Genomic DNA, 26,182 nt, shown 5'->3' with positions numbered 1-26,182 from the left:
CGATCGCCAGATGTATTTGGCACGTCAAAGTGCAAGTAGATAAATAGGTACCACTCCGGCGGGAAGGTAAATGGCGTGTTGCTGTTTCTAAGGGGGTGCCCAGGGCGTGTACTAGTCAGCCCCTGGGGTATTGGCAGCTGCCCATGGGTGCCAAATGGTGACAATAGACCTGTTCCGACCTAATACAGTGGTTCCTCGGGTTACATACGCTTCAGGTTACAGACACCGCTAACCCAGAAATAGTACCTCGGGTTAAGAACTTTGCTTCAGGATGAGAACACAAATCGTGCTCCGGTGGCACGGCGGCAGCGGGAGGCCCCATTAGCTAAAGCGGTGCTTCAGGTTAAGAATGGTTTCAGGTTAAGAACGGACCTCCGGAACGATTTAAGTACTTAACCCAAGTTACCACTGTATGTGGAAATTCCAATGTCGCAACAGGATCGCAGACACACAAAAAACACACGCAGCTCATGGTCAGTGATTCTATGCTTCTAATATTATTACTTTTTTTGCATCAGTCCACAAAAAGTTCTGCCCATGGGCAAAGGGGCACCAGCTCCAACTTTCCATGCTCTTTCCTCCCCGAAAAGATTGGCGTGCCGGTGTGGCAACAGAGCCAGATTTAGGGTGGTGCGGGCCGTTTCCCCACACAGGCCGACGAGCCAAGGGGGTGCAAAACTGAGAAGATCCATAATTGAGAAGATCCACTTGGGCGCGCCACATTTTGGCCTCACGCAGGGTGCCATATTATGAAAGATTTCTGCCCCTGGTGGCAAGTCCACAGCCTCGCCTGCATTGGTGTTAACGTCAGGCCAATCCATCTCTCCCGCTTTTGGGCTACATACATCCTAAACAGTCCGCCGGAGGAAGTCCAGGAAGAAGGAGGTCTTCGTCTTTGGTTCCTGCTCTCCTAGACGGGCCCCCTCTCCAAAGAACGAAAGGCAAATATGGCTGGTTTACACAGGCCCGTTGGGTTGGTGTCTGTCAGGCTGTGACAAGGTTTGGTAAAGGAGGGAACGGAGGAATCTGGGATACGAGTCCTTCTCCATCAGGCCATATATGCGCCGCTGAGCCTGTTCGAAGCACGAACGAGTGGGTAGCAAAATGTTCCGATTTGTGACGTCTCTGGTCTGGCAGTCAAGGTTCACCTGCAAACATGAGATGGAAGCGGTCAGGTTACATGCCATGAAATGGCTGTTGCTACAGTGATTTAAACAATGCCTAGCACACAGGGAACCAGGCAGAGGGCCTTCTCGGTAGTGGCGCCCACCCTGTGGAACGCCCTCCCATCAGATCTCAAGGAAATAAACAACCACCTGACTTTTAGAAGACATCTGAAGGCAGCCCTGTTTAAAGGTAGAGGGACCCCTGACCATTAGGTCCAGTCGTGGCCGACTCTGGGGTTGCGGCACTCATCTTGCTTTATTGGCAGAGGGAGCCGGCGTACAGCTTCCGGGTCATGTGGCCAGCATGACTAAGCCGCTTCTGGCGAACCAGAGCAGTGCACGGAAACGCCGTTTACCTTCCCGCCGGAGCGGTACCTATTTATCTACTTGCACTCTGACGTGCTTTCAAACCTGCTAGGTTGGCAGGAGCAGGGACTGAGCAACGGGAGCTCACCCCGTCACGGGGATTTGAACCACCAACCTTCTGATCAGCAAGTCCTAGGCTCTGTGGTTTAACCCACAGCGCCACCCGCGTCCCAGCCCTGTTTAGGGAAGTATTTAATGTTTGGTGTTTTATCGTGTTTTTAATATTCTGTTGGGAGCCACCCAAAGTGGCTTGGGAAACCCAGCCAGAGGGGCAGGGTGTAAATAATAATAATAATAATAATAATAATAATAATAATAATAATAATAATAATAATAATTCAGTCATAGCTACAGGGGAGAATTGGAGCACTGAAAACAAGCCTCTGTTGGTCGGGTTCGAGAGGCGTGGCCAAAAAGGTAGCGTCAAGCAGGGAGTTGGGAAAAATAAAAATAAATTACTAATTCCGGATTAACACGTAGAGCAGAGGTGGAGAACTGGCAGGGAGATGATTTGGTGACTCAGTTAACATCCAACACCATACAGTCAAAGCACATGTCTTCCCCGCCCCCCCCCCAGATGATGATGATACGTTTATATTCCACCTCAAGGTAGTGTACACCCTTCTCCTCCTCTTCAATTTATCCTCACAACGACCCTGTGAGGTAGAAGAGATAGTGAGTGGCCCAAGGTCACTCAATAGGCTTCTTGGGTGAGTGGAGATTCAAACCCTGGTCTCCCAGGTCCTAGTCCAGGACTTTACCCACAACATCAGTGTGTAGGGCCGGCCCACCTATGAGGCAAGGTGAGGCGGCCGCCTCAGGCGACAGAGTTCTGCGGCACAGCAGATCCCGATGTCAATCTTTCTCCCCCACTCTTGTTCCTGAGGCAGATCTTCCCTGACCCTTTCTTCCCTGGCACAGAGGTGTGTGTGTGTGTGTGTGTGTGTGTGTTTGCCATTTCAAGGTCTGCTTCAGACGGCGAAATGTCTTAGGCCAACCCCTGATGAAGAAAACCTCACCCATCCCTCTGCCTCCACCTCAGAAAAGAAGACCAGCTCATTCAAAAGGCATTTTGGGCGAGGATAGTTTTGGAAGCGTGCTTATCGAGCCCAGTTCTCTTACCTCTTTGGGGGCGTGGATGGTGACGTATTGGTCATAGATCTTCTTGGCGCTGTCCTGGAGTTTGTCGCAGCCTCTCAGCTTCCGGTAGTCTTCGCACGCTAGCCAGAAGTCCAAGTTCTCTTCGCTGAACTCTGACTTGAGGAAAGCGTGGAAGACAGACCGTCCATCTGCAGGGAAGAGGAATGGAGGAGTCAGGGGTTTCCCCTCAAGGAATCCAAATTATTTTATTGGAATAAAGGGTGCAAATGCTTTAGCTGAGATTCCTGCATTGCAGGAGGCTGGACTGGATTACCCCTTAGGTTCCCTTCCAGCTCTACAATTCCACGATTCTATGAAATTTCTGTACATACCGTATTTTTCGCTCTATAAGACACACTTTGTCCCTCCTAAAAAGTATGGGGAAATGTGTGTGCATCTTATGGAGCGAATGCAGGCTGCGTTGCTTTCGCTGAAGCCAGAACAGTGAGAGGGATTGCTGTTCTGGCTTCAGGGATAGCTGCGCAAAGCCTCTTCAACAACATTTGATTCAGAATATATATTTTTTCTTGTTTCCCTGCTCTAAAAACTAGGTGCGTCTTATGGTTGGGCAAGTCTTATAGAGCGAAAAATATGGTAATTGTTTTCTGCTTCAGATTTTCAGCTCTTGTTTCTTGGAAAGGGAAAGCAGGAGGGATTGTATTTCTATGTGGATAAAGGGAAGTAGGCAAATGTAATCAATAATAATATTATTAATTTAATAATAATAATAATAAAAATAATAATAATAAAATAACATAATATGCTGTAGCAGCTTTTCTAAAGACTTTTAGCGGTTCTGAACCGCACACTTACATGGATGGAGCAGTAACTTTTCCAGAGATTCAGCCCATTCTTGCGCCTCCTCAGGAGTCGGCCTATAAGAGAGAAAGTGTCTGAGCAACTGGGAACCTGCTGCCCTCTGAGCCCAGGAGCAATTTGGCCAGAGTTGTATAAGGCCTCCCAGGTCCTACTCTTCACAGCATGGACTGGGGAACCTGTGGCATTCTGGATGTTGTTGGACTACGGATCCCATCTTCCCTCGCCACAGGTTGGTGGTAGTTGCACTAAAGGAACGCTGATATTCTTCTGTGAACTCCTGTGGCGCCTTCCGAGGGGAACTTCAGGGCACAGATCCAGACTCCCACTTGGCAAAATAACCAGGAATGACCCTAAATGCAGCAGAGCTGGCTTGCTGCATTGTGAGGCAAGGGAGGTAATGCGTATTGATGTCTCAAGAGGGCCGCTCCTCATAAGAGCATTAAGCCACGGGCCAGTTTTGATAACTGCACCACAGCTCAAATCTCCGTCTCTATCCAGCCAACCCATAACTCTACTAGACTCACTCGCAGAAATCAGGCAGATAATCGACAACATCAAGACGAACACACACTCCCTGCACCGCGGACCACTCTGAAAAGAGATTTGGCCCCAGATCAGATCTAAATGGCCATAGCTCTTCCTGGAAGAAGAGGTTAAGTGGACGGATTAACAAGAAGGATTAAAAATTAAAAACGAAAAACAATGTGATTCATTGCTGGCTTATTACAAATGTATTTTCCCCATTACCAATCCATCTCCTCCCCACGTCCCTCCACCTCTTGATTTAAAAAATGCCTTCCTTTGCCATTTCTGTCCAGGTATTTAGTAACAGGACTAAGAGCTTTCCATGGAATCATAGACTAAAAAATCTTTAAAAATGTAGTATAAACACTGACAACTGGGAAACACTGGCCTGCGAGCGCTCCAGTTGGAGAACAGCCTTTACCAAAGGTGTCATGGGCTCAAACTCAGGACGAAAGGGAAGAAGAAGAAGAAGAGTTTGGATTTGATATCCCGCTTTATCACTACCTGAAGGAGTCTCAAAGCGGCTAACATTCTCCTTTCCCTTCCTTCCCCACAACAAACACTCTGTGAGGTGAGTGGGGCTGAGAGACTTCAGAGAAGTGTGACTGGCCCAAGGTCACCCAGCAGCTGCATGTGGAGGAGCAGGGAAGCGAACCCAGTTTACCAGATTACGAGTCTACCACTCTTAACCACTACACCACACTGGGGAGAAATGTAGTAAGAGGAAAGCACGCTTGGTAAACCCTCACCACGATCAACTCCCGCCCGGAAACCTATGTCCCCAGTGTGGAAGGACGTGTGGATCCAGAATTGGCCTCCACAGTCACTTACAGATTCAGTGTTAAAACTGCATTCATGGAAGATAATCTGCCCTGGCCCAATATCTCCCACATCTCTTTGTCTAATGGTAGGGCCGGCCCTGACAGAGATACAGAATAATAACTGTATGGTCCACTGAAGCCTCACCCCCCCCTCACAAACAAACAAACAAACAAACAAACAAACACTCATACAATTCTTGTTAGAATAAGAGAGCCAAATTACCTTAGGGATTGGATTTCATTACCCCCTGAGCTCCATAACCTTAGGAAGTTTCTTTTATTTTTCCTCCTTTTGAAAAGAAAGAAAGAAAAAGTAAATCAAATGCATAGAGGCAGCGGAAGCCAACCTTCAGATTGGTGTGAGGTCCGCCCCACACCCCCAGGATATTCTGCAACACATCATTGATGCAACAAGAGTGCATTAGAGGTGCATTTATACTGGCCCATCTGCGCATTGTTTCTCTTTCTTAGTTGCTCTGTGGTGCTCCTCTGATGTTAGTGCATTGTTAAGTATTTGTGGGAAACAAACCAGAACATTGGTTACAGGATTGCACCAGGAAGCTATGGGCCATGCACCAATTGGAAAAGAAGTAGTAAGTCCAACCCAAGGCATGTTCAGGCAACAAACAGTATTGAAAGCTGGAGCAGGTGAGCCATTGGCCTGATCCTGTTATCTCAGTAAGTCCTACAAAGTGGACCTACAGTATTACCTCCATTTTTCACATGTAAGGCAAGATCGGAACTTTATCAGCAATAGGTGTTAGAATCTATTTAGCATTTTATAGCACCTTTCCCTGCTGAAGGTTCTCAGTAGATACGTTCTTTCGGTCACCTTTACAACAACCTTGAAAGGCAGGCTGCTAGCATTTATCGTTGCCATACTACAGATCTGGGGTCTTGGGGATTGTTGTCTGCATCTGTTCTGTCTCGAGAGACAATGGACTGTGCCTACGGGAGGTGAAGCCAATCTGCTGCCTTAGCATCACCAAAGTGACCTTCCCTGGGGCGCAACCTGGGCAGTGTGTCTGGAGTTCCTGGCCTGCCCAGAGGACAAAACTCCCCTCTTGGCCTTGCTGTTGTGGTCCAAAGCAGTGGCGTAGCATGGAGGGGTGCAGGGGGGGCCAGCCGCACCGGGCGCAACATCTGGGGGGGGCGCGCTCGCACTCGCAGCTCTCTGCCTCTACCTGGCTCACTCAGGGTTAGGGGGTGCAAATTACTTGCCTTGCCCCGGGTGCTGACAACCCACGCTACGCCACTGGCCCAAAGGAAAGCAGAGCAACAACATTTTGCTCTGTATTTGATTTTGATATTTGGTTGGAAGCCGCCCAGAGTGGCTGGGGAGACCCAGTCAGATGGGCAGGGTATAAATAATAAATTATCATTATAAATTATGATAACATTTGGCACCAACTTGGCTGCAGGAGTTGCCGGAAGGAGGGATACAAGGCACCATCTAACAGTCTTAGGGACTCTGCTCTGAATTTGTGTAAGATTTAGCCTTTTCTTCTCCTGAAGATCTCCCACAAAGCAGTGGGGTTTTAAGATCATCATCATCTAATAATAATAAATTTTTATTTATATCCCGCCCTCCCCAGCTGAAGCTGGGCTCAGAGCGGCTAACAATAAAAGTAACACATCATTCTAAAATCAATTCATTCTAAAATCAATTCAAAATCAAATTAATGGCGTCCATTGGGCTAGAGTTCTGTGAGGATTACCAAAAGAGGGGGTCAGACTGTGCCTTGGCCAAAGACCAGGTGGAACAGCTCTGTCTTGCAGGCACTGCAGAAAGATGTCAAGTCCCGCAGGGCCCTAGTCTCATGTGACAGAGCGTTCCACCAAGTCGGGGCCAGTACTGAAAAGGCCCTGGCTCTGGTTGAGGCCAGCCTAACCTCCCTGTGGCCTGGGACCTCTAAGGCCATCATGGTTTTCCTTCTCCTAGATGGGCTACCTTCCCAGGTTGATGAACCCCATATGCCCCTCACTTCCCTCTACAGCATATGCAGAAACGGCCTTCTTGACCACTGGGTCCCGTTTGCTCAATCTGCTGGAGCCCTAACTCACCAATGGTTTGAGGACCATTGGCTGCCCTCACCTGGTTTAGATGAAATCCTGCGGGCTCAGGAATACAGTCGTACCTTGGTTCTCGAACAGAATCCGTTCCGGAAGTCTGTTTGACTTCCGAAAACGTTTGAAAACCAAGGCGTGACTTCCGATTGGCTGCAGGAGCTTCCTGCACTCAATTGGAAGCCGCGGAAACTGTGACGGATGTTCAGCTTCCAAAAAAATGTTTGCAAACCAGAACACTCATTTCCGAGTTTGTGGAGTTCAGGAGCTGAAACGTTCGAGTCGCAAGGCGTTTGAGAACCAAGGTATGACTGTAGTACAGCTACCCAGCAAGTCGAAGGAGGAGGTGAGATTTAAACTAGGATCTGGCAGATTATAGCTCTGCTTTTAGCTACTCAACTCACCGGCGGCGTTTTTGCCTCTGTTGTGCCTGGCAGTTGCTGTCACCTTCTGATCCCAGATCCGATTCCACACTCGACGCCAGAGACTGAAAAACAGAAACAAGAGTTCAAGTTCTGTGATGCCCCAAGGGATCCAGGTGTCCGGGGTCCCACAACCGCTTCCAGAGGCCAGGGGATTTTATGCTGCCCCTTGCATTTCACTGAAATTCAGGGCTAGAGTCACCTCAGCTTATGCATAGGGCTCTCTTTATATCTTGAGATATAAAGCCAGACTGGTGACGGGGAGCAGCCGCCGAGACCATATAACACCGGTCCTGAAAGACCTTCATTGGCTCCCAGTACGTTTCCGAGCACAATTCAAAGTGTTGGTGCTGACCTTTAAAGCCCTAAATGGCCTCAGCCCAGTATACCTGCAGGAGCATCTCCACCTCCATCGTCCAGCCCAGACGCCGAGGGCCTTCTGGTGGTTCCCTCCCTGCGAGAAGTGAGGTTACAGGGAACTAGGCAGAGGGCCTTCTTGGTAGTGGCACCCTCCCTGTGGAACACCCTCCCACCAGATGTTAAGGAAATAAACAACTATCTGACTTTTAGAAGATATCTGAAAACAGCCCTGTTTAGGGAAGTTTTTAATGTTTGAAGTTTTTATTCTGTTGTTAGTGTTCTGTTGGGAGCCGCCCAGAGTTGCTGGGGAAACCCAGCCAGATGGGCGGGATATACATATTATGATTATTATTTAGGGTTCTCGAAAAATTTAAAGGTGGGGGAATGGACCCTCTGTAAAAGTCATCCAAAACAATTCCCCTTAATATATAAATGTTGTTACAGTGGTACCTCTGGTTATGAACTTAATTTGTTTTGGAGGTCCGCTCTTAACCTGAAACTGTTCTTAACCTGAGGCACCACTTTAGCTAATGGGGCCTCCTGCCGCCGCCACGCAATTTCTGTTCTCATCCTGAGGTAAAGTTCTTAACCCGAGGTACTACTTCCGGGTTAGCTGAGTCTGTAACCTGAAGCATTTGTAACCCGAGGTTCCATTGTATTGATTATTATTATTCAATCAGTGAGTCACTTAACTCACAAGAGGTCTCAAAGCCCCATCCCCTCACAGTACTCTCAGCCACAGGAGTCAGTTAAGCTACGATGGCACCAGCGTTCGTGTCAGATAGCCAAGCAAACCTACTAGACAAAGGACTTTGCCTCTCAGATCCTTTGCGTTGCTTATTAGTCTCTGGTCCCCCTCTAGAGAACCCAGGAGTCCAGACTCCCAGGCCCTTTGGCATAACCCTTCCTTGGTAATGAATTATCAGCTTTCTATTTAGCCTCAGGGTGTGCTTTTCTGTTTCACTCTCTTTTTTTTTCACTGCAGGAAATTCCAGAGATTAAAACCATTGGGAACAAAGACACTAAAATATTTATACAACCGAGCTAAAATAAAATAGAATCTGGGCTCGCAGTTTTTCCTGGAAGTGGTGTGCGGTGGCGGGTGAGTTTGTGGAAAGAAGAAAGATGGACAGTAAGCAACAAGTAAGAGGACCTTAAGGTCCATGAATAATCATAGTTTAGAGGTCCAGGACCCTAAGAAAGTCAGACTATCCTCCACCAGGGCCAGGGCCTTCTCAGTGATGGCTCCGACCTGGTGGAATGCTCTGTCCCATGAGGCCAGGGCCCTGCAGGATTTAACTTCCTTCCGCAGGGCCTGTAAGACAGAGCTATTCCACCTGGCCTTTAATTTGAACTTAGTCTGATCTTTTATTCCCCTTCCTTCCCTCCCCCTCCCCTTTTTATGAAGATTACCCGCTCTGGGATCCCACAGCTAATTCTCCCCTGGTCTCCTCGCTGTCCCAAATAGGACTAATTTAGCCAGCTAGCCCTGTTGATCATCTAATGTCTATTGGATGGATTTCCCCCCTAAATTGATTTTTGAATTCTGAATTTATTGTTATTCACGTTTTATACTGCATTTTATGCTGTTTTTTGTTGCATCAATTAAGGTTTTTAAGTTTGTTGTTAGCCGCCCTGAGCCTGGTTTTCGGAACTGGGAAGGGCAGGTTATGAATAAAATTTTATTATTATTATTAACAAAAGGGCTGGAAACATGGCAGTGCCGTGCAAGGAGGAGTAATGGCCGCCGACTGACTTTGTTGGACCCTCCGAAGAGATTCCTCAAGTGCTGCTTGGCCGCTGCAACTCTCCCTCTGAGGCGTCGCTCTTTCCTCAAAGACTTGGGGGACGGCAAGCTCCACCCGCTTCCTGTTTTGTCCACCACCTCGGTCTCCCCTGGGCACGGCACCCCCTTTTGGTCCAGGCGGCCCTCGCTGCGGGATCGCCACACCCCTCCGGGGTCTTGCAGGGGGATCTGGAGGCAGGTGGACACTTCTGCGCCCTCTAAGAGGATGCTGGGAGGGGAGGGCTTCTCCTGGCTGGGAGCCTCCTGGTCACCCCCGGACTCCGACTCCTCGAAGCTCTGGTGCCGCCTTCGGAGGGTGCTCCTGTGCCAAGGGAAAAAATCGCAGTCTACCAGGCAGCCTTCGGAGCCACATTTCTGGAGGGGGCTTAGCATCTGTGAGAGAGAGAGAGAGAAATTATGGCTATTTTGGTTTAAATGTCCAGTAGCCCATCAAAGGTAAAGGTAAAGGTCCAGTCATGGCCGACTCTGGGGTTCCGGCGCTCATCTTGCTTTACTGGCCGAGGAAGCCAGCATACAGCTTCCGGGTCATGTGGCCAGCATGACTAAGCCGCTTCTGGCGAACCAGAGGAGCGCACGGAAACGCCGTTTACCTTCCCACCGGAGTGGTACCTACCATATTTATCTACTTGCACTTTGACGTGCTTTCGAACTGCTAGGTTGGCAGGAGTAGGGACCAAGCACCGGGAGCTCACCCCGTCTCGGGGATTCAAACCGCCGACCTTCTGATCGGCAAGTCCTAGGTTCTGTGGTTTAACCCACAGCGCCACCCGCGTCCCCTAGTAGCCCTACTACTAGCCTACAAACAGCTCCGCTGGCCTGCTTTTATAGGCAGCCGGCGGTCAACATTGAAACAACAACAACCCAGAGTTTCCTGCCTAAATTAACTGACGTGGACCTGAGTGAAAACTCTATACACGATACCCCTGGTGGCCAGGGTCAGAATTTCAATACATAACATAACCAGTCCTACAAACAGGTGAGCTATGGAAGAAAAGTTTGGAAGGAGAACAATGGAGAGAATTGAGGGGGAAAGGGAGAAGGACGAAGGATAGTAGAAGCAATTTCAGAGAATTCTATGGCATCATCATCATTATCTATTGAGTTTATATACCGCCCTATACCTAGGGGTCTCAGGACAGTTATAAAATCAAGATATAAAACCACAAAATACCTAATAAAAACCACAACCCAATAGCTCCGTCCCCATAAAAAAACACATTTTAAAAGGGCATAGGATGTCAATCAGATCAACCAAAGGCCTGGTTAAAAAGGAACATTTTTGCCTGGCGCCTAAAGGTGTATAATGAAGGCAGCAGGCGATCTTCCCTGGGGATAGCGTCCCACAAACAGGGAGCCACTGCAGAGAAGGCCCCGTTCTCGTGTTGCCACCCTCTGATGGGTCATGCAAACGCTTTATACAAAACATGAAAACAAGGAAAGTCTTAGACTTTGCAGAAAATAGGGGTGCCTTTAACAAAGAGATAAAGAGACGAGCAAGGGTGGGTTTTACACATCAATTTGAAAGAATCGTCCAAAGTGTTCTCTGCACATGTTCTAATTCAGTATTTGTCAAGCTTCCTATCTCTAGGGAGACATGAGTGTCTCTCTTATTTTTGCCACAGGGCCCCTGTGAACTCCAGAGCATGATGGGAAGAGTGACGGGGACACGTCAAGTCTTCACACTCTCTAGATCGCCAGGCTAAAGGCCAGTCAGAAACAGATGTTATTTTGAGCCCCTCAAAATTTTGAGCCACCCAGGCTCTGAATACCTTCCTCTCTTCACTTAAGCCACAATCCAATGCCTGCTTTCCTGGGAGTAATCCCCGCTGGAATCGGTGGGGATTACTTTTGAGGAAATGCGCAGAGCATTACGCTGTCAGACAATGGCCTGCAGGGATCCCATCCATTTGCTCTCTCGCTGGGAATCTCTCCAAGGCAGATAATATCTGAGAGAAGCTCATTAAAGAATTATCTGGCCGGGTCTTGGCATCAATGATGGAAAGGCATGTGGAGATGAATTGTATTCCTCTTGGTCATGGGTCGGCAAACTAAGGCCCGGGGGCCAGATCCGGCCCAATTGCCTTCTAAATCCAGCCCGCGGATGGTTCGGGAATCAGTGTGTTTTTACATGAGTAGAAGGTGTCCTTTTATTTAAAATGCATCTCTGGATTTTTTGTGGGGCCTGCCTGGCGTTTTTACATGAGTAGAAGGTGTGCTTTTATTTAAAATGCATCTCTGGGTTATTTGTGGGGCATAGAAATTCGTTCATTTTTTCCTTCAAAATATAGTCTGGCCCCCCACAAGGTCTGAGGGACAGTGGGACAATTTCAGCCCCCTGCTGAAAAAGTCTGCTGACTCCTGCTCTTGGTCCACCCACCCTTTATTACCATCGTTTTCCTTGTCGCGAATGCTTTCCAGAATATCACCTATGTCAGAGGCAACCGTAATGAACAGCAACAGGGAAGGCTGGTCGGTTAAGCTACCGTATTTTTTGCTCTATAAGACTCACTTTTTCCCTCCTAAAAAGTAAAGGGAAAAGTGTGTGTGTGTCTTATGGAGCGAATGCAGGCTGCGCAGCTATCCCAGAAGCCAGAACAGCAAGAGGGATCGCTGCTTTCGCTGCGCAGCGATCCCTCTTGTTGTTCTGGCTTCTGAGATTCAGAATTTTTTTTCTTGTTTTCCTCCTCCAAAAACTAGGTGCGTCTTGTGGTCTGGTGCGTCTTATAGAGCGAAAAATACGGTAAATGGGGGTGGTGCCCCCCCAACCTCAGCCTGGGGTCCCACCTCCCTGCCTTCTTACAACCAGTCATGGGGTGACAACAATCCCATGACTGCAATCATAGATCAGGAATTCTAACATCCACTGCCTGTCTGTTTTCTCCTCCTTCTTCAACTCAGCATTGCCCTTGCAGAACATAGCAGGGAGCAGGTGGAAGAGAATTCAACTATTCCTGGACTCCACCGACTGCCCAAACAGAACCAGTCACCAGAAGTTAGGCTGACGAAAGCGGATAAGATCAAGGCCGCCTGTGGAAGATGCTTCATGGCCACGCAGGCATTTGATCTGGAATCATTCCAAACCATCTCTAGTTTCTGGCCCGGTTTTTGCCCGTGAAACAACATTGGTTGTCCTGACAGATAACCAAGGCTAGGGCAAGGACCTCAAGTCTTTAAGCAGGGGCCTCACCCAGACATCCTGTTTCCGGACCGTTCGCCCTGATTTGCCAGCACAAAATTCACGCAGAGGTTAAATGGCAATGCTATTTTTTTGTTTGCGTGCAGGTTACTTGACACTGAGTGATGTCATGGTTGCCCCACACTTTCAAGGGCATCTTCCCACACTTATCTGACCACAAAAATCCCGCTGTTCCAGTTTGTTTTGGAGGCGGGCAGGCAAACATTTTTTTAAAACTGCATTACGATGAGTCTGGCCATTGGTCCACCTAGCCTACACTGACTGGCAGAGGCTCTTCAGAATATCTAGCTAGGATCTCTCACAGCTTTTCCTGAAGATACCAGGGATTGAACCTAGAATCTTCCATATGCAAAGCCAGGTACTCTACTGGTGAGCTATGTCCCTTCCATTACTCCAAATGCTATAGCTTGAATTTGCTGGTATATGATGGAATCATACCAGCAAAACAGTGAAGGAACCAGCCAGACCATCTCTGTGGAGAGTTGAAGCCGGTTCTCAATACAATCCAAATAACTTTATTCTACTAGTCATTGGAGGGACGCGGGTGGCGCTGTGGGTTATACCATAGAGCCTAGGGCTTGCCGATCAGAAGGTCGGCGGTTTGAATCCCCACGACGGGGTGAGCTCCCATTGCTCAGTCCCTGCTCCTGCCCACCTAGCAGTTCGAAAGCACGTCAAAGTGCAAGTAGATAAATAGGTACGGCTCTGGCAGGAAGGTAAACGGCGTTTCCGTGCGCTGCTCTGGTTCGCCAGAAGTGGCTTAGTCATGCTGGCCACATGACCCGGAAGCTGTCTGCGGACAAATGCCAGCTCCCTTGGCCAATAAAGCGAGATGAGTGCCGCAATCCCAGAGTCGGTCACAACTGGGCCTAATGGTCAGGGGTCCCTTTACCTTTACTAGTCATTGGCCATGACAAATGTGAACCAAAAATGAATACAGTAGATGCTTGGGTTGCTTGGCAGCGCTTGCAACCCGCAGCGGCGCGTCTGTGCATGTGCGGGTTGTGATTCGCCGTTTCTGCGCATGCGCAAAGCGCGATTTAGCACTTCTGTGCATGCGCGACCCCCGAAACCCGGAAGTAACCTGTTCTGGTACTTCCGGGTTTCAGCGGGTCCGTAACCCGAAAAAATGCAACCTGAAGCGTCTGTAACCCGAGGTATGACTGTCCAAGCAAAATGGGGTCGAAGCTGGTTAAAGAATACTTCAAGGCAGGACTGGAGAACCCTTTTGGACCTGGGGCCCAGTGCCCTCATCCCACTGGCCAACTTTGACAGGTGGACTGGACAACTCGCCTTGTAATCGTGTGATGTCGTTAAGAGACCATATGATTGACAGATGGGATGTCACCGGCCAGAATCCCTTGCACGGGGTTCCCAGTGACATAGCCAGGCCATAGCTGTCAACGTTCCCCTTTTTTTAAAAGGGAAATTCCCTTATTCCGAATAGGATTCCTCACAAGAAAAGGGAAAAGTTGACTGCTATGAGCCAGGCCCATGCTTTGCAAGCCTCCTTCATTGCTGCTCCTTTCCACCTCCGATGGTGGGTGGGCAGGTAAGGAATGCTATGATCCTACAAATAAATCCTACAGATAAATAGGTTTTGTCATAAACATCCAGGCTCTTCTACAGCAGAACATGAAGCGTTGCCGCATGTCTTCCCATGGCTCCTCTTACCAGCTACGCTCCCACCCCAATTAATGTGGTGGTGGGGCATTCAGTGAATGGTATGATGTCATTATTCTGCAAGTTCCCCTGCTCTCCCCTCTTTCTCTCCAGACTCAACTTCACTGGTTGCTATTGCAGAACAGTGTGGCGGTTGTGTTATGCCTTTAGTAACCCTACACTTTACAAAACGAGGCAGGGGACACAGCCTCTTCCAGGCAGCCCGTTTATGGAGCGTGCATTTGGATTTCAAAAGCCGCTTCGCGGTAAAAAGAGCCCCAAACCCACGTTAATTGCACAACCTGATGATTATCAGCTTGTAGTCAGAGAGAGATAGGCTTTTTCCACTGGCAGCAGCAACACTGCGAAACATCTTCCCTGCCAATAACCAGGAGACTTCATCTGTTTAGGACATAGCAGTTTGGACAGGCACACCTCCCCCCCCCCCATTTCCTGAACCTCTTGCGTTTTATTGCTTTTAATGGCTGTTCTAACTCTTTTTATTGTTCACTGTTTTTATGGGCTTATTTTATTGTACGTTTTAATGGCGGATCTTTTTCTTTTTTTATGTTCAGATGTTCAGATGAAATTGCTTAACTGCGTATTTTAATCATGTGTGTCTTTGTTATTTGCCAGTTTTTGTCCTTGTTTAAATAAAACACACACACACACACACACACCTTCTACCTGTAAAACTGTAGAGAGCTGCCACAGCTTTGGGGGTGCTTTTTGGGAGAGGTCCCATCCATAGCTGTCAACTTACAGATTTGAAAATAAGGGACCAGCAGCCTCGAAAATAAGGGATCAGCAGCCAAAATAAGGGATCAACAATTACTTTGATAAAATACATATTTTGTTGCGTGCAAATGGCTTTAGATACCTATTAGGTCCATAAATTACCATATAGCATATATTCAACACAAAAAAACCAGCAACAATTTGTTGTTGACAAAGGACAGCTGGACATAGAAAGGGCCCCATTACCTTCAGTAGCTTATTTAAGGGACATCATCCATAAGGGACAGCAGCAGGACATGGCGCTGGGATAAGGGACTGTCCCGCCAAATAAGGGACGCTTGACAGCTATGGTCCCATCTTGTCCCTTCTGCTTATGGCTGCAACTGCATTCTGTATTGTGGGCACAGCAGTCAAGCCGAATTGACATTTCTGGTGCTGTGCTTGCACCATGCTGAATTCTCTCCTGCCAGCTCCCCTCTCAATAACCAGCAGTGATGCATGGCATTGAGAAGCCAGAAAATCAACGCAGCCCCACCAGCAGTATCCCACCCGTGTCGCCCCACTGGCTGCTACTATGCTTATCTTACTGTTGAGGTGGCCAACAGTGTGAGTGTCTAAAAAATTCCCATTTGTCTGCCCTCTGCAGCCTTCCTGGGTGCACGGGAGAGAAACCCTCCCATCAGACTTTTTCAGATCAGGAAGCGCAGGCACCTGGGGAGGCTGCTGAACACTGGAGAAATGTTTAGTTGGAAGGAAGAAACACACCCGCACCTTCAGCTCCCTCACCAAAACAAAGTAAGTTCAAAACCCCACCCCTCACACAAGTAATAAAGAAACACTAAACCTAGACAGCATCTTAAAAAGTAGACATCACCTTGCCAACAAAGGTCCGTATATTAAAAGCTATGGTTTTCCCAGTAGTGATGTATGGAAGTGAGAGCTGGACCATAAAGAAGGCTGATCGCCAAAGAATTGATGCTTTTGAATTCTGGTGCTGGAGGAGACTCTTGAGAGTCCCATGGACTGCAAGAAGATCAAACCTATCCATTCTGAAGGAAACCAGCCCTGAGTGCTCACTGGAAGGACAGATCATGAAGCTGAGACTCCAATACTTTGGCCACCTCATGAGAAGAGAAGACTCCCTGGAAAAGACCCTGATGTTGGGAAAGATGGAGGGCACAAGGAGAAGGGGATGACAGAGGACGAGATGGTTGGACAGTGTTCTCGAAGCTACCAGCATGAGTCTGACCAGACTGCGGGAGGCAGTGGAAGACAGGAGTGCCTGGCGTGCTCTGGTCCAGGGGGTCACGAAGAGTCGGACACGACTAAACGACTAAACAACAAGAACAAATTAATCCTCAAACGCCCTGAGAAAGGGGAAATAGAAGCCCCTTTGGCAGGGAAATTGGATTCTTTCTGAGGGGTGCCCTGGGGACTTTAAAAGAGAGCAGCTTATAAAAAACAGATCAAATTAAAATGAAATCCAAAGTCTCCTCTCCTGCTCAGAGAATGGCTGCCAGATCATAAATGGGCATTATGGTTTGACTCGGTAGCAGGAAGCCGTATATGCTCGTGTCCTGGAGCCTCCATTTTGGCCAACTGAAGTCAGGAATGTTTTCCCGCCTCCTTTTAATCCTGTTGTTTGATTTCCATCATTCTTTAAGTGCAGCGCGGACAGCCTCAGCTTGCGAGACATTTCAGATGTGGTGGACTGATTTAGTGGAGAGGAAAGTTTTAAATGTCGATGGTACTCTTGGCCTCTCATACACCCTCAAAGACAAACAAACATGCGCGCCTGCCCTGTGTTCAGTTCCTTCTGGAAGATTCTTTGGGTGAAAGATTTGCTCACCTTTCGGCTAGGGGACTAAGTATTGCCCCTGGTGGGAGGGCGGGAGAGAATTTTTACCTCAGGTCAAATTTTACCAGATTAACTGTTGGCAGTGTGTGTACAGTTGTACCTCGGCTCCCAAACGCCTTGGGAGTCAAATGTTCTGTCTCCTGAATGATCAAAAACCAGAAGTGACTGTTACGGTTTTCAAACTTTTTTTTGGAAGCTGAATGTCCGGCGCGGCTTCCGCTATTGGGGTTGGACTCGATGGCCCTTGTGGTCTCTTCCAACTCTATGATTCTATGATTCTATTGTTTCCAGTGCGCCTGTGCAATCGGAAACCAATCGGAAGCTGTGCCTTGGTTTCCGAATGTTTTGGAATTCGAACGGACTTCCGGAACAGATTCCGTTCAACTTCCAAAGTATGACTGTATATGTACATTATTATCATTTTATTACAGTATTGTTATTATTTCCATTTAGTACCACCTTTCACCATCAGGTCCCAAGGCTGGTTGCAGAGATTTAAAATTCCATTGAAGGGACAGGATACCCAAATCCTGTCTGTGAAATCACCCCAGGCCTCAAAACTGTCCAAAATTCCTTTTGTCTTCTAAAAATTCACAGCTACAGCTTTTCTGTGGATTCTCACATAGGCAAAATGTTATTCTTTTATCAGTATAAGAAGGCTTCAAAAAGCTAATGAATAGACTCTGTCAGAGCAGGCCTGAGAACTGACTTTTATCTCATTCTAGCTGCAACATCTTGGACATGCTGAACCACCAGGGCTCCTCGTCCCCTTGGCTCTCACCCCCCTTTCCTGGGAAGGGCGCCAAGAGTCCAAAAGAGTCCCAAGACAGGAGCTTTCTGTACATGCTCAGAGGAACTCATGGGGCAGGACTCCTGGAAAAGGAGGAGAAAGGGGAGGGAACTGGAAGGGGTATATATGCTCTGTGCACATGACTGTGAACCCGTGCATGCCTTTTGTGAGTTATCACACTTGCTCCTTCTACCAGTTCATGGATGGTAGAAATAAAAGCTTTTTCTCCGAAACTATTCCTTGAGGGTCTGTTGACTCCCATTTTCCCTTTCCCAGGTGCAATCTTTTTCCCCACCCGAGGGCAAAGCCTCATAAGGCTACACCATATTAAAAACAGTTAAAGCAAATTAGGGCCATAGAAATGGAATGTATCCTAGAAAAAAACAACCCAAAAACCTAAGGCAGAGAGATGTGTCTTCTTCAGCATAGAGTGGAAACGATATAATGAAGGTGCCAGATGCAATTTTGAGGGGAGGGAGTCCCACAATATTGGGGCCACCAACACCTGAACTCTTATGGGTGGGGGAACCACCAAGAGGGCCCCCTTAGACCAAGAGCGTCTATAGGGAAGGCGGGGTCTTTTAGATATTTAGGGCCCTATGTCATTTAGGGCTTTAAACAATAATGTGATAGCAGAGGGAGGGCATTGGCCTGGCTTCTGGTCACCTGTGTCATACTGAAACAGGCGGGAGAAGGGGTGAGTAGGACAAGGAAGAGGCGACACAGTGGAAACACACTGGGTTGGCTCTGCCGGTGTGTTTGCACCACGCTGACCTCATGGCTGCCTGACTCCTGTTTCCCATCCCTGTATACAGCAGCGACATGAGCAATGGGAGGTCAGGTGAACAACTGCCCACACAACCATATGCTATTGCATGTGTGGGAAATACACACACGAGTGTGCGCACACACAGACAACATTGCTTCCAAGAGGATGTCCAACACACACACACAAAAACACCTTGGGAGATACCAGACGTTGTCTATCCACCAACAGAATGAAGAACTGCTTCTGAAATAAAACGGTTCTTGTGCCGCTGTGGTCTAAACCACTGAGCCCAGGGCTTGCCGATCGTAAGGTTGGTGGTTTGAATCCCCGCAACGAGGTGAGCTTCCATTGCTCGGTCCCTGCTCCTGCCAACCTAGCAGTTTGAAAGCACGTCAAAGTGCAAGTAGATAAATAGGTGGGAAGGTAAATGGCGTTTCCATGCGCTGCTCTGGTTTCACCAGAAGTGGCTAAGTCATGCTGGCCATATGATCTGGAAGCTGTCTGCAGACAAACGCCTGCTCCCTCGGCCATTAAAGCGAGAGGAGCGCTGCAACCCCAGAGTCATCTGCGACTGGACTTAACGGTCAGGGATCCTTTACCTTTAACTATGCAACCTTTGGAAGACATCTAAAGGCAGCCCTTTTTAGGGAAGGGTTTTTTTTTTAAAAAAAAAGCTTAATGTTTTATTATGCTTTCCTATATGTTGGAAGCCACCCAGAGTGGCTGGGGCATCCCAGTCAGATGGGCGGGGTAATAATAATAATAATAATAATAATAATAATAATAATAATAATAATACATTACAACAACAACAACCACCAGGGTTTTTTTTCAGGGAGAACCTACAGGAACTGAGTTTCAGCACCTCTTTTTCTAGAAAAATAGCACTAATAATAATAATAATAATAATAATAATATACTTCTCTCCCCTGCCCCCATGGCAACACCTGTGCCCCACAATCTGCTCCTGACTCTCAGGAGCAATTTTAAGGAGGCACATGGGGTGAGATCCTAAGAATATAAGATAAAACGAATCCTGTTCCCACAGAGTCCTGTTCTCACGGTGACCCACAAGCAGAACAGCAGCTGAACAGCTCCTCTCCATGCTTCTGCGGTTTCCAGCAACTGGTATTCGGAAACATATTGCCTCTGACAGTGAAAGCGGGAAGTCCCATTGCACAGGCGGACTTCCACTCAGGCAATGTTGGCTGTCGTTCCGTATTATTTACATATCCATTCATTATATTTATTAGCTGCCTGATCATGTAGATTCACTAGGTAATATAAATGCAAAACTAAGTAAAAGAGTGTGTACATATATACAGTGGTACCTCAGGTTACATACGCTTCAGGTTACATACGCTTCAGGTTACAGACTCCGCTAACCCAGAAATAGTGCTTCAGGATGAGAACAGAAATCAGGATGAGAACAGAACTTTGCTTCAGGATGAGAACAGAAATCGGGCTCCGGCGGCGCAGCAGCAGCGGGAGGCCCCATTAGCTAAAGTGGTGCTTCAGGTTAAGAACAGTTTCAGGTTAAGTATGGACCTCTGGAATGAATTAAGTACTTAACCTGAGGTACTACTGTATATATACACACACACATATATAAAACAGCAGTGAATACAGTATACATCACCCACGTGAAAAGCCAAACCAGCACAAAAGAATAAAGAAATTGCCAACATACCACATCTTACATTTACACATCAGAAAAGCTAAAAGTTGAAAAGTTAAAAAACACGATCTCAACCGCTATTACACAACAGAGGTAATGGTTTAAAATGACTGTACAGTGGTACCTCGGGTTAAGAACTTAATTCGTTCTGGAGGTCCGTTCTTAACCTGAAACTGTTCTTAACCTGAGGTACCACTTTAGCTAATGGGGCCTCCCGCTGCTGCCACACGATTTCTGTTCTCATCCTGAGGTAAAATTCTTAACCTGAGGTACTATTTCTGGGTTAGCGGAGTCTGTAACCTGAAGCGTCTGTAACCTGAGGTACCACTGTAATAAAAAATATTTAAAACAGTTCTCCAAAAGCTAATGAAATGCCTGAGGAAAGTGTTCTGCAACCAGGGAGTTGCCCCTGTAAAGGCCTCAGACGCCATTTGGAGGAAGAGCAGGATACAGAATCACAGAATTAGAATCATAGAGTTGTGGACTTGGAAGGGACCCCGAGGGTCATCTAGTTGAACCCCTTGCAAGGCAGGAATTTTTGCCCTAGGTGGGGCTCGAACGCACGACCCGGAGAATAAGAGCCTCATGCTCTACTGACTGAGCTACCTGGGCAAATAAATAAATGTAACAAATAAATAAACACAGCACAGACCACTCACCCCTGGAACCTGCTCTATACAGCAAAGAGCTAGAGTTCAGTGGTAGAGGGCAGAATTTGGTAAATGCCTATCCGTTCCTTTCCCCGAAGAGTTCACAACAATCCGCAACTAGCCCCAAGGTCATGCCTGACGGTGGATTTGAACCCAAGTCTCCCCCATCCTAGTCCAAACTATACATACTGCAGGTCCCTGCATGCAGAAGGTGCGAAGTCCAGCTGTGGGTACCTGCAGCCGAATGGGTCTTGGGCGGACCCTGCCTGAGACCTTGGAGACACACACTCACACACAAACATTGGTGGGAAGGTGTTGCCATCCCCTATAGAGTCATAAAGGTAAAGGGACCCCTGACTATTAGGTCCAGTCGTGGCCGACTCTGGGGTTGAGGCGCTCATCTCGCTTTATTGGCCGAGGGAGCCGGCATACAGCTTCCGGGTCATGTGGCCAGCATGACCAAGCCGCTTCTGGCGAACCAGAGCAGCGCACGGAAACGGTGTTTGCCTTCCCGCCAGAGCGGTACCTGTTTATCTACTTGCACTTTGATGTGCTTTCGAACTGCTAGGTTGGCAGGAGCAGGGACTGAGCAACGGGAGCTCACCCCGTCGCAGGGATTCGAACCGCCGACCTTCTAATCGGCAAGTCCTAGGCTCTGTGGTTTTACCCACAGCGCCACCCGTGTCCCTTTATACAGTCATACCTTGGGTTAAATATGCTTCAGGTTGAGCGTTTTCAGGTTACGCTCCGCGGCGACCCGGAAGTAACGGAATGTGTTACTTCAGGGTTTCGCCGCTCGCGCATGCGCAGACGCTCAAAATGACATCACGCGCATGCACGGAAGCAACGAATCGCAGCCCGCGCTTGTGCAGACGCGGGTTGCATTCGCTTCAGGTTGCGAACGGGGCTCTGGAACGGATCCTGTTCGCTTCCAGAGGTACCACTGTAACATGCAGCTTGGCTCACTTGCTTGAGTCGCCTGCACAGAGTCCTGCCCTATCTATCTGTGGTGCACCTGTTTTGCAGCTTATGGCACCCTGGTTCGCCAGGCACATGGCACACTGGTTTGCCACCATTTGAAGGACTTGGGCGGTGCATGCACACACGCCCTCCCCAAGCGGGTTAGGTTGGCAAATCCGTGGCTGGAAAGTAATCACTGGTTATAAACGGGTGCGCATTTTGCATTCCGCCAATTTGCATTTTCCTCTTCCTCGTCCCCTCGCCTTTCTGGGACAAGCCAGCCTGCTGTCACTACAGGGAAAGAAGAGTTAATGCATGTTTGTACCCCACGGGGAAGCAAAAGGTCAGGGACGGAGTTTCTGGCTTATGTCTCTGCCGAGACGTAAATCATGCGCTTGCAGAAAAGTCGAAGCAGGGAAGGGAGAAGCCCAGCGCTGGTGCCCTACATGCCTGCCTGCCCTCTCTCCTTCCCATAGCTGTCAACGTTTCCCTTTTTTAAAAGGGAAATTCCTTTATTCTGAATAGGATTCCTAGCAAGAAAAGAGGAAAGTTGACAGTTATGCTCCTTCCACATCTTCGTCCTGTGCGCATGGGCACACAGCCCACTGCCAAACCAGCCCAGTCCTCTCTCCCCATCCCTAGAGGCTCTCTCCCAGAGCCACTAATTTTGTCCATCCGTCCTTCCACCCGAAAGGTCGAGGAATGTCCGGAACATCAACAACCACCAAAGGAAAAACCAAGGGGCCATCTGAAGGGACTGCGATAGAAGAGGCTTTTCCTTTGCAGCTAACTTGGGCATGGGCACATCAGCTGGCTGGAACACAGCAAGGATGGGAGACGAGGAGGGTGAGGACTGAGAGAGGGAGAGAAACAGCCCCCACCCCTCCAATTTCATACCCTCCAACATTTCTCCGATGAAAATAGGGACATCCTATTCCATAACAATAAAAATAATTATAATATTTTTTTAATTTATACCCCACCCACTTGACTGGGTTGCCTCACCCACTCTGGGCAGCTTCAAACATATATAAAAATATAATAAAACATTAAACATGTGGCTTTTTTGTGGGGAAAAAACACACTTCCCTATACAGGGCTGCCTTCAGATGTCTTTTTCTTTGCTTTCCTGCACTCCTTGATAATAAATATGATAAATAACATCCCCCCCAACATTTCTCCGATGAAAATAGGGACATCCTATTCCATAACAATAATAATAATTATAATAATTTTATGATTTATACTCCACCCATGTGACTGGGTTGTCCCAGGCGCTCTGGGCAGCTTCCAGCAAACAAAAACATAATAAAACTTTTTTTTTTTTAAATTCCCCATACAGGGCTGGCTTCAGATACCTTCTAAAGGTTGCCTAGTTACTTATCTCTTTGGCTCAGGGGTTGCATAACTGCAAACCCTCCAACATTTCTCCAGTGAAAATAGGGACGTCCTAAGGAAAAGCGGGACATTCCTGGAAATCGGAAACCGGGACGGTTTCCAGAGCTGTCCCTGGAAAATAGGGATACTTGGAGGGTGTGCAATTTGTGGGGAGCAAGGATTGCACCCACAATCTATACCTTCTGGGAGCAATAGTTTCAGGCAAGCTTTTTTCTAGCTGGGCAGAAAGGTCTAGCTGGGCCTCAGGTGTTCGTTTTTCCTGATTTGCAACTGGGTGCTACTCTTCAAGGTGTTGCAGTTATTATATAAGGCGCTTAATAACTTGAGAGCAGTTTACTTACAAGATCGCCTTGCCCCACACATGCCCAACCGACCGCTCCAGTTGGCGGGATTGGCACTACTGTAGGTGCCTACATAATATTTATCCATAAATTTCTGAACCGCCCTTCATCCGAAGATCATAGGGCAGTTTACAATATGAGAGCACATAAATATGCAGGATAATAACAAACATAAATGCTAAGCCCCCCCCCCCCCATAGTATCTGTTCTGCTTTTGTAAGTGTGGCAACGACTGGGCTTTGGAACTCCCTGCCACTTGATATTAAGCAGACAGCTTCGCAGTACACTTTCCGGCACCAGCTAAAAGCACTCCTGTTTGGACAAGTCCACCCAGAGGATTAGAAAGCTGAGGTAATTTTAATCCGCTTTAGTATTTTAAGTTTTGTATGTTTTAAAGTAAGGCTTCCTTTCCTTGTTTTATCTTTTCATAAACCACTTTGAGGGTTGTTGGGGTTTTTTTTTTGGTGTGTTTTTTAAACAATCAAGTGGTGTATAAATTTTCTGGAATAAATAAATATTCTGGGGAGGGGGGGATACTGTTTTCATTGTATGTCTGCAAATCGCCTTAGCACATATCTAAACTGTGAATAATAATAATAATAATAATAATAATAATAATAATAATAATAATAATTCTGGTGATGGTTCTGCATTTCTGTTTGATGTAAAAGTATTACCTGATCTCAATCTTTGAGAATAGGGAGAGGGATATGGCAATGTTGAGTGGAGGGAGGGAGGGATAGATTAAAAAATGGGGACAGAACTGAGGACACAGAAATTTAAGAGGCAAATGCCAGAGGGGTAGCTAGATGTGTCTCTGACAGCAAAGGTTTTTTTAAAAAAAAAATTTAAAAAGAGTATTCAAAGTGCTACAGCTGCCATCCTAAACCAAATAGGATTTCCTTCTGAGTAAACGTAGCTAAGATTGTGCTGTTAACAGGATTTGCTGTGGCTCAGGTATGGACCACAATAAATCAGCTGCCTCTCAAAGTGCTGGAAGATTTCCACCCCCTGCCGCCCATTCCTAGGCAAAAAAGAATGAGGAAACTGATTCAATAAAGATAATCAAAGTGTACTGACACTGCGTGCCTGTCGTATATTTACAAAACACACAAAGCATGCTCCCCCTTTCCAAAGAACCGTAGTTCACTCCCCACAGCTGTTCCCACCACCCTTAACAAAACTACAGTTCCCAGCCTGGAGGGTGGGTGGGGCAGGTTTTGCCTTAAATGTACTGTGTAGACACAGCCTCCCTGTCCGTCTTTCTCTGTCTTACATGAAGAAGAGTGAGGCAACTATTCCCTCTAGGCAAAGTATACAGAGAGAAAGCAATGGATTGAATCAGGTGGAGAGAAAGAGGGCGAGAAGAGAAGACAGAGAAATAAATAAACAGGCTGGCACTGGCTTTCCGGGTTTTCCTGCTCACCTTTCTGTCTCTCACTTGTCTGCAGTCTTTTCCTCTTCCTTACTTTCTCTCTTCCCCTCCTCTTCTGGGCCACAGGAGCAGCCAAACCTCCACCAGCTAGTTCCTTTGCAGCTCTGAACAGCCTAGTGCTCAAGGCAGCTCCTCCCTCAATGCTCAATGGGAGTGGCAGAGTGCCTGTGTGTGTGTGTGTGTGACCCTTTGGCAGCGCAAAAGTAAAGCATGACATCACGAGACACTCCCCAGAGATTTGCGGTGGCGGTGACTGAATGGGGCACAGGTGTGTCATCAGGCAACGGAAGTGTTGCAGAGTTAAACACCACCTGCGGCTCAAGCCTAGTCACTTTCTCCCAGTGCCTCTGGAGAACTGTGCACATCAGGCCGGGGAAAACAACAACAAAATCTCCCCATCGTGGGGGGAAAAGCTGGGGCGACTCGATCTCTGCCTGTTGCTCGGCTGCTCAAAGGCACATTGCTTGCTTACAGTGCAGGCTGGACCGTCGGGGTGAAGGGGGGTCACTGCCCCACCAACCTCGGTCCAGTATACCTGAAGGAGCGTCTCCACCTCCATCGTTCTGCCCAGACACTGAGGTCCAGCTCCGAGGGCCTTCTGGCGGTTCCCTCGCTACAAGAAGCCAAGTTACAAGGAAGCAGGCAGAGGGCCTTCTCGGTAGTGGCGCCCACCCTGTGGCAGTGGCATAGCGTGGGTTGTCAGCACCCGGGGCAAGGCAAGTAATTTGCGCCCCCAACCCGTGGATTTGCGCCCCCTAACCCGTGGATTTGCGGCCCCTAACCCTAACCCCCAGATGTTGCGCCCGGTGCGGCCGGCCCCCCTGCACCCCCACACTACGCCACTGCCCTGTGGAACACCCTCCCACCAGATGTCAAAGAGAAAAATAACTACCAAACTTTTAGAAGACATCTAAAGGCAGCCCTGTTTAGGGAAGCTTTTAATGTTTAATAGGTTATTGTATTTTAGTGTTTTGTTGGAAGCCGCCCAGAGTGGCTGGGGGGACCCAGCCAGATGGGCGGGGTATAATTAATAAATAAATAAATAAATAAATAAATAAATAAATAAATAACCTCAGCCAACCCCCACCTACCAGCCTTTGTGTTTTTTCACCAGCTACTGGCCTCCTCCTGTTTAGTCTCGTTGCGATTTCTTATGGAACTTGTCGGGGTGGAGACAAAGCTATACTTTGTCTGGCTTCCACCTGTCCGTCATC

General features: G+C 47.8%; 1 protein-coding gene across 1 annotated transcript; it reads right to left on the bottom strand.

The window, feature by feature from the left end:
• Positions 1-478: 478 nt before the first annotated feature.
• LOC309365036 (regulator of G-protein signaling 3-like) lies at positions 479-25,107 on the bottom strand. The gene is made up of 7 exons (XM_081903141.1): positions 24,960-25,107; positions 9,443-9,865; positions 7,309-7,391; positions 5,061-5,126; positions 3,486-3,547; positions 2,655-2,821; positions 479-1,148 (listed from the first exon to the last, which is right to left on the bottom strand). The coding sequence occupies exons 2-7, from the start codon at positions 9,863-9,865 to the stop codon at positions 957-959; spliced, it is 993 nt and encodes a 330-aa protein (XP_081759267.1). The 5' UTR covers positions 24,960-25,107; the 3' UTR covers positions 479-956.
• Between the last annotated feature and the right edge of the window lie 1,075 nt (positions 25,108-26,182).

This window comes from Podarcis melisellensis, assembly GCF_964234715.1.
Source record: "Podarcis melisellensis genome assembly, chromosome: 2".
NCBI lineage: Eukaryota > Metazoa > Chordata > Lepidosauria > Squamata > Lacertidae > Podarcis > Podarcis melisellensis.
The sequence above is the reverse complement of the archived record's forward strand: the minus strand, read 5'-3'. Positions and strand labels throughout refer to the sequence as shown.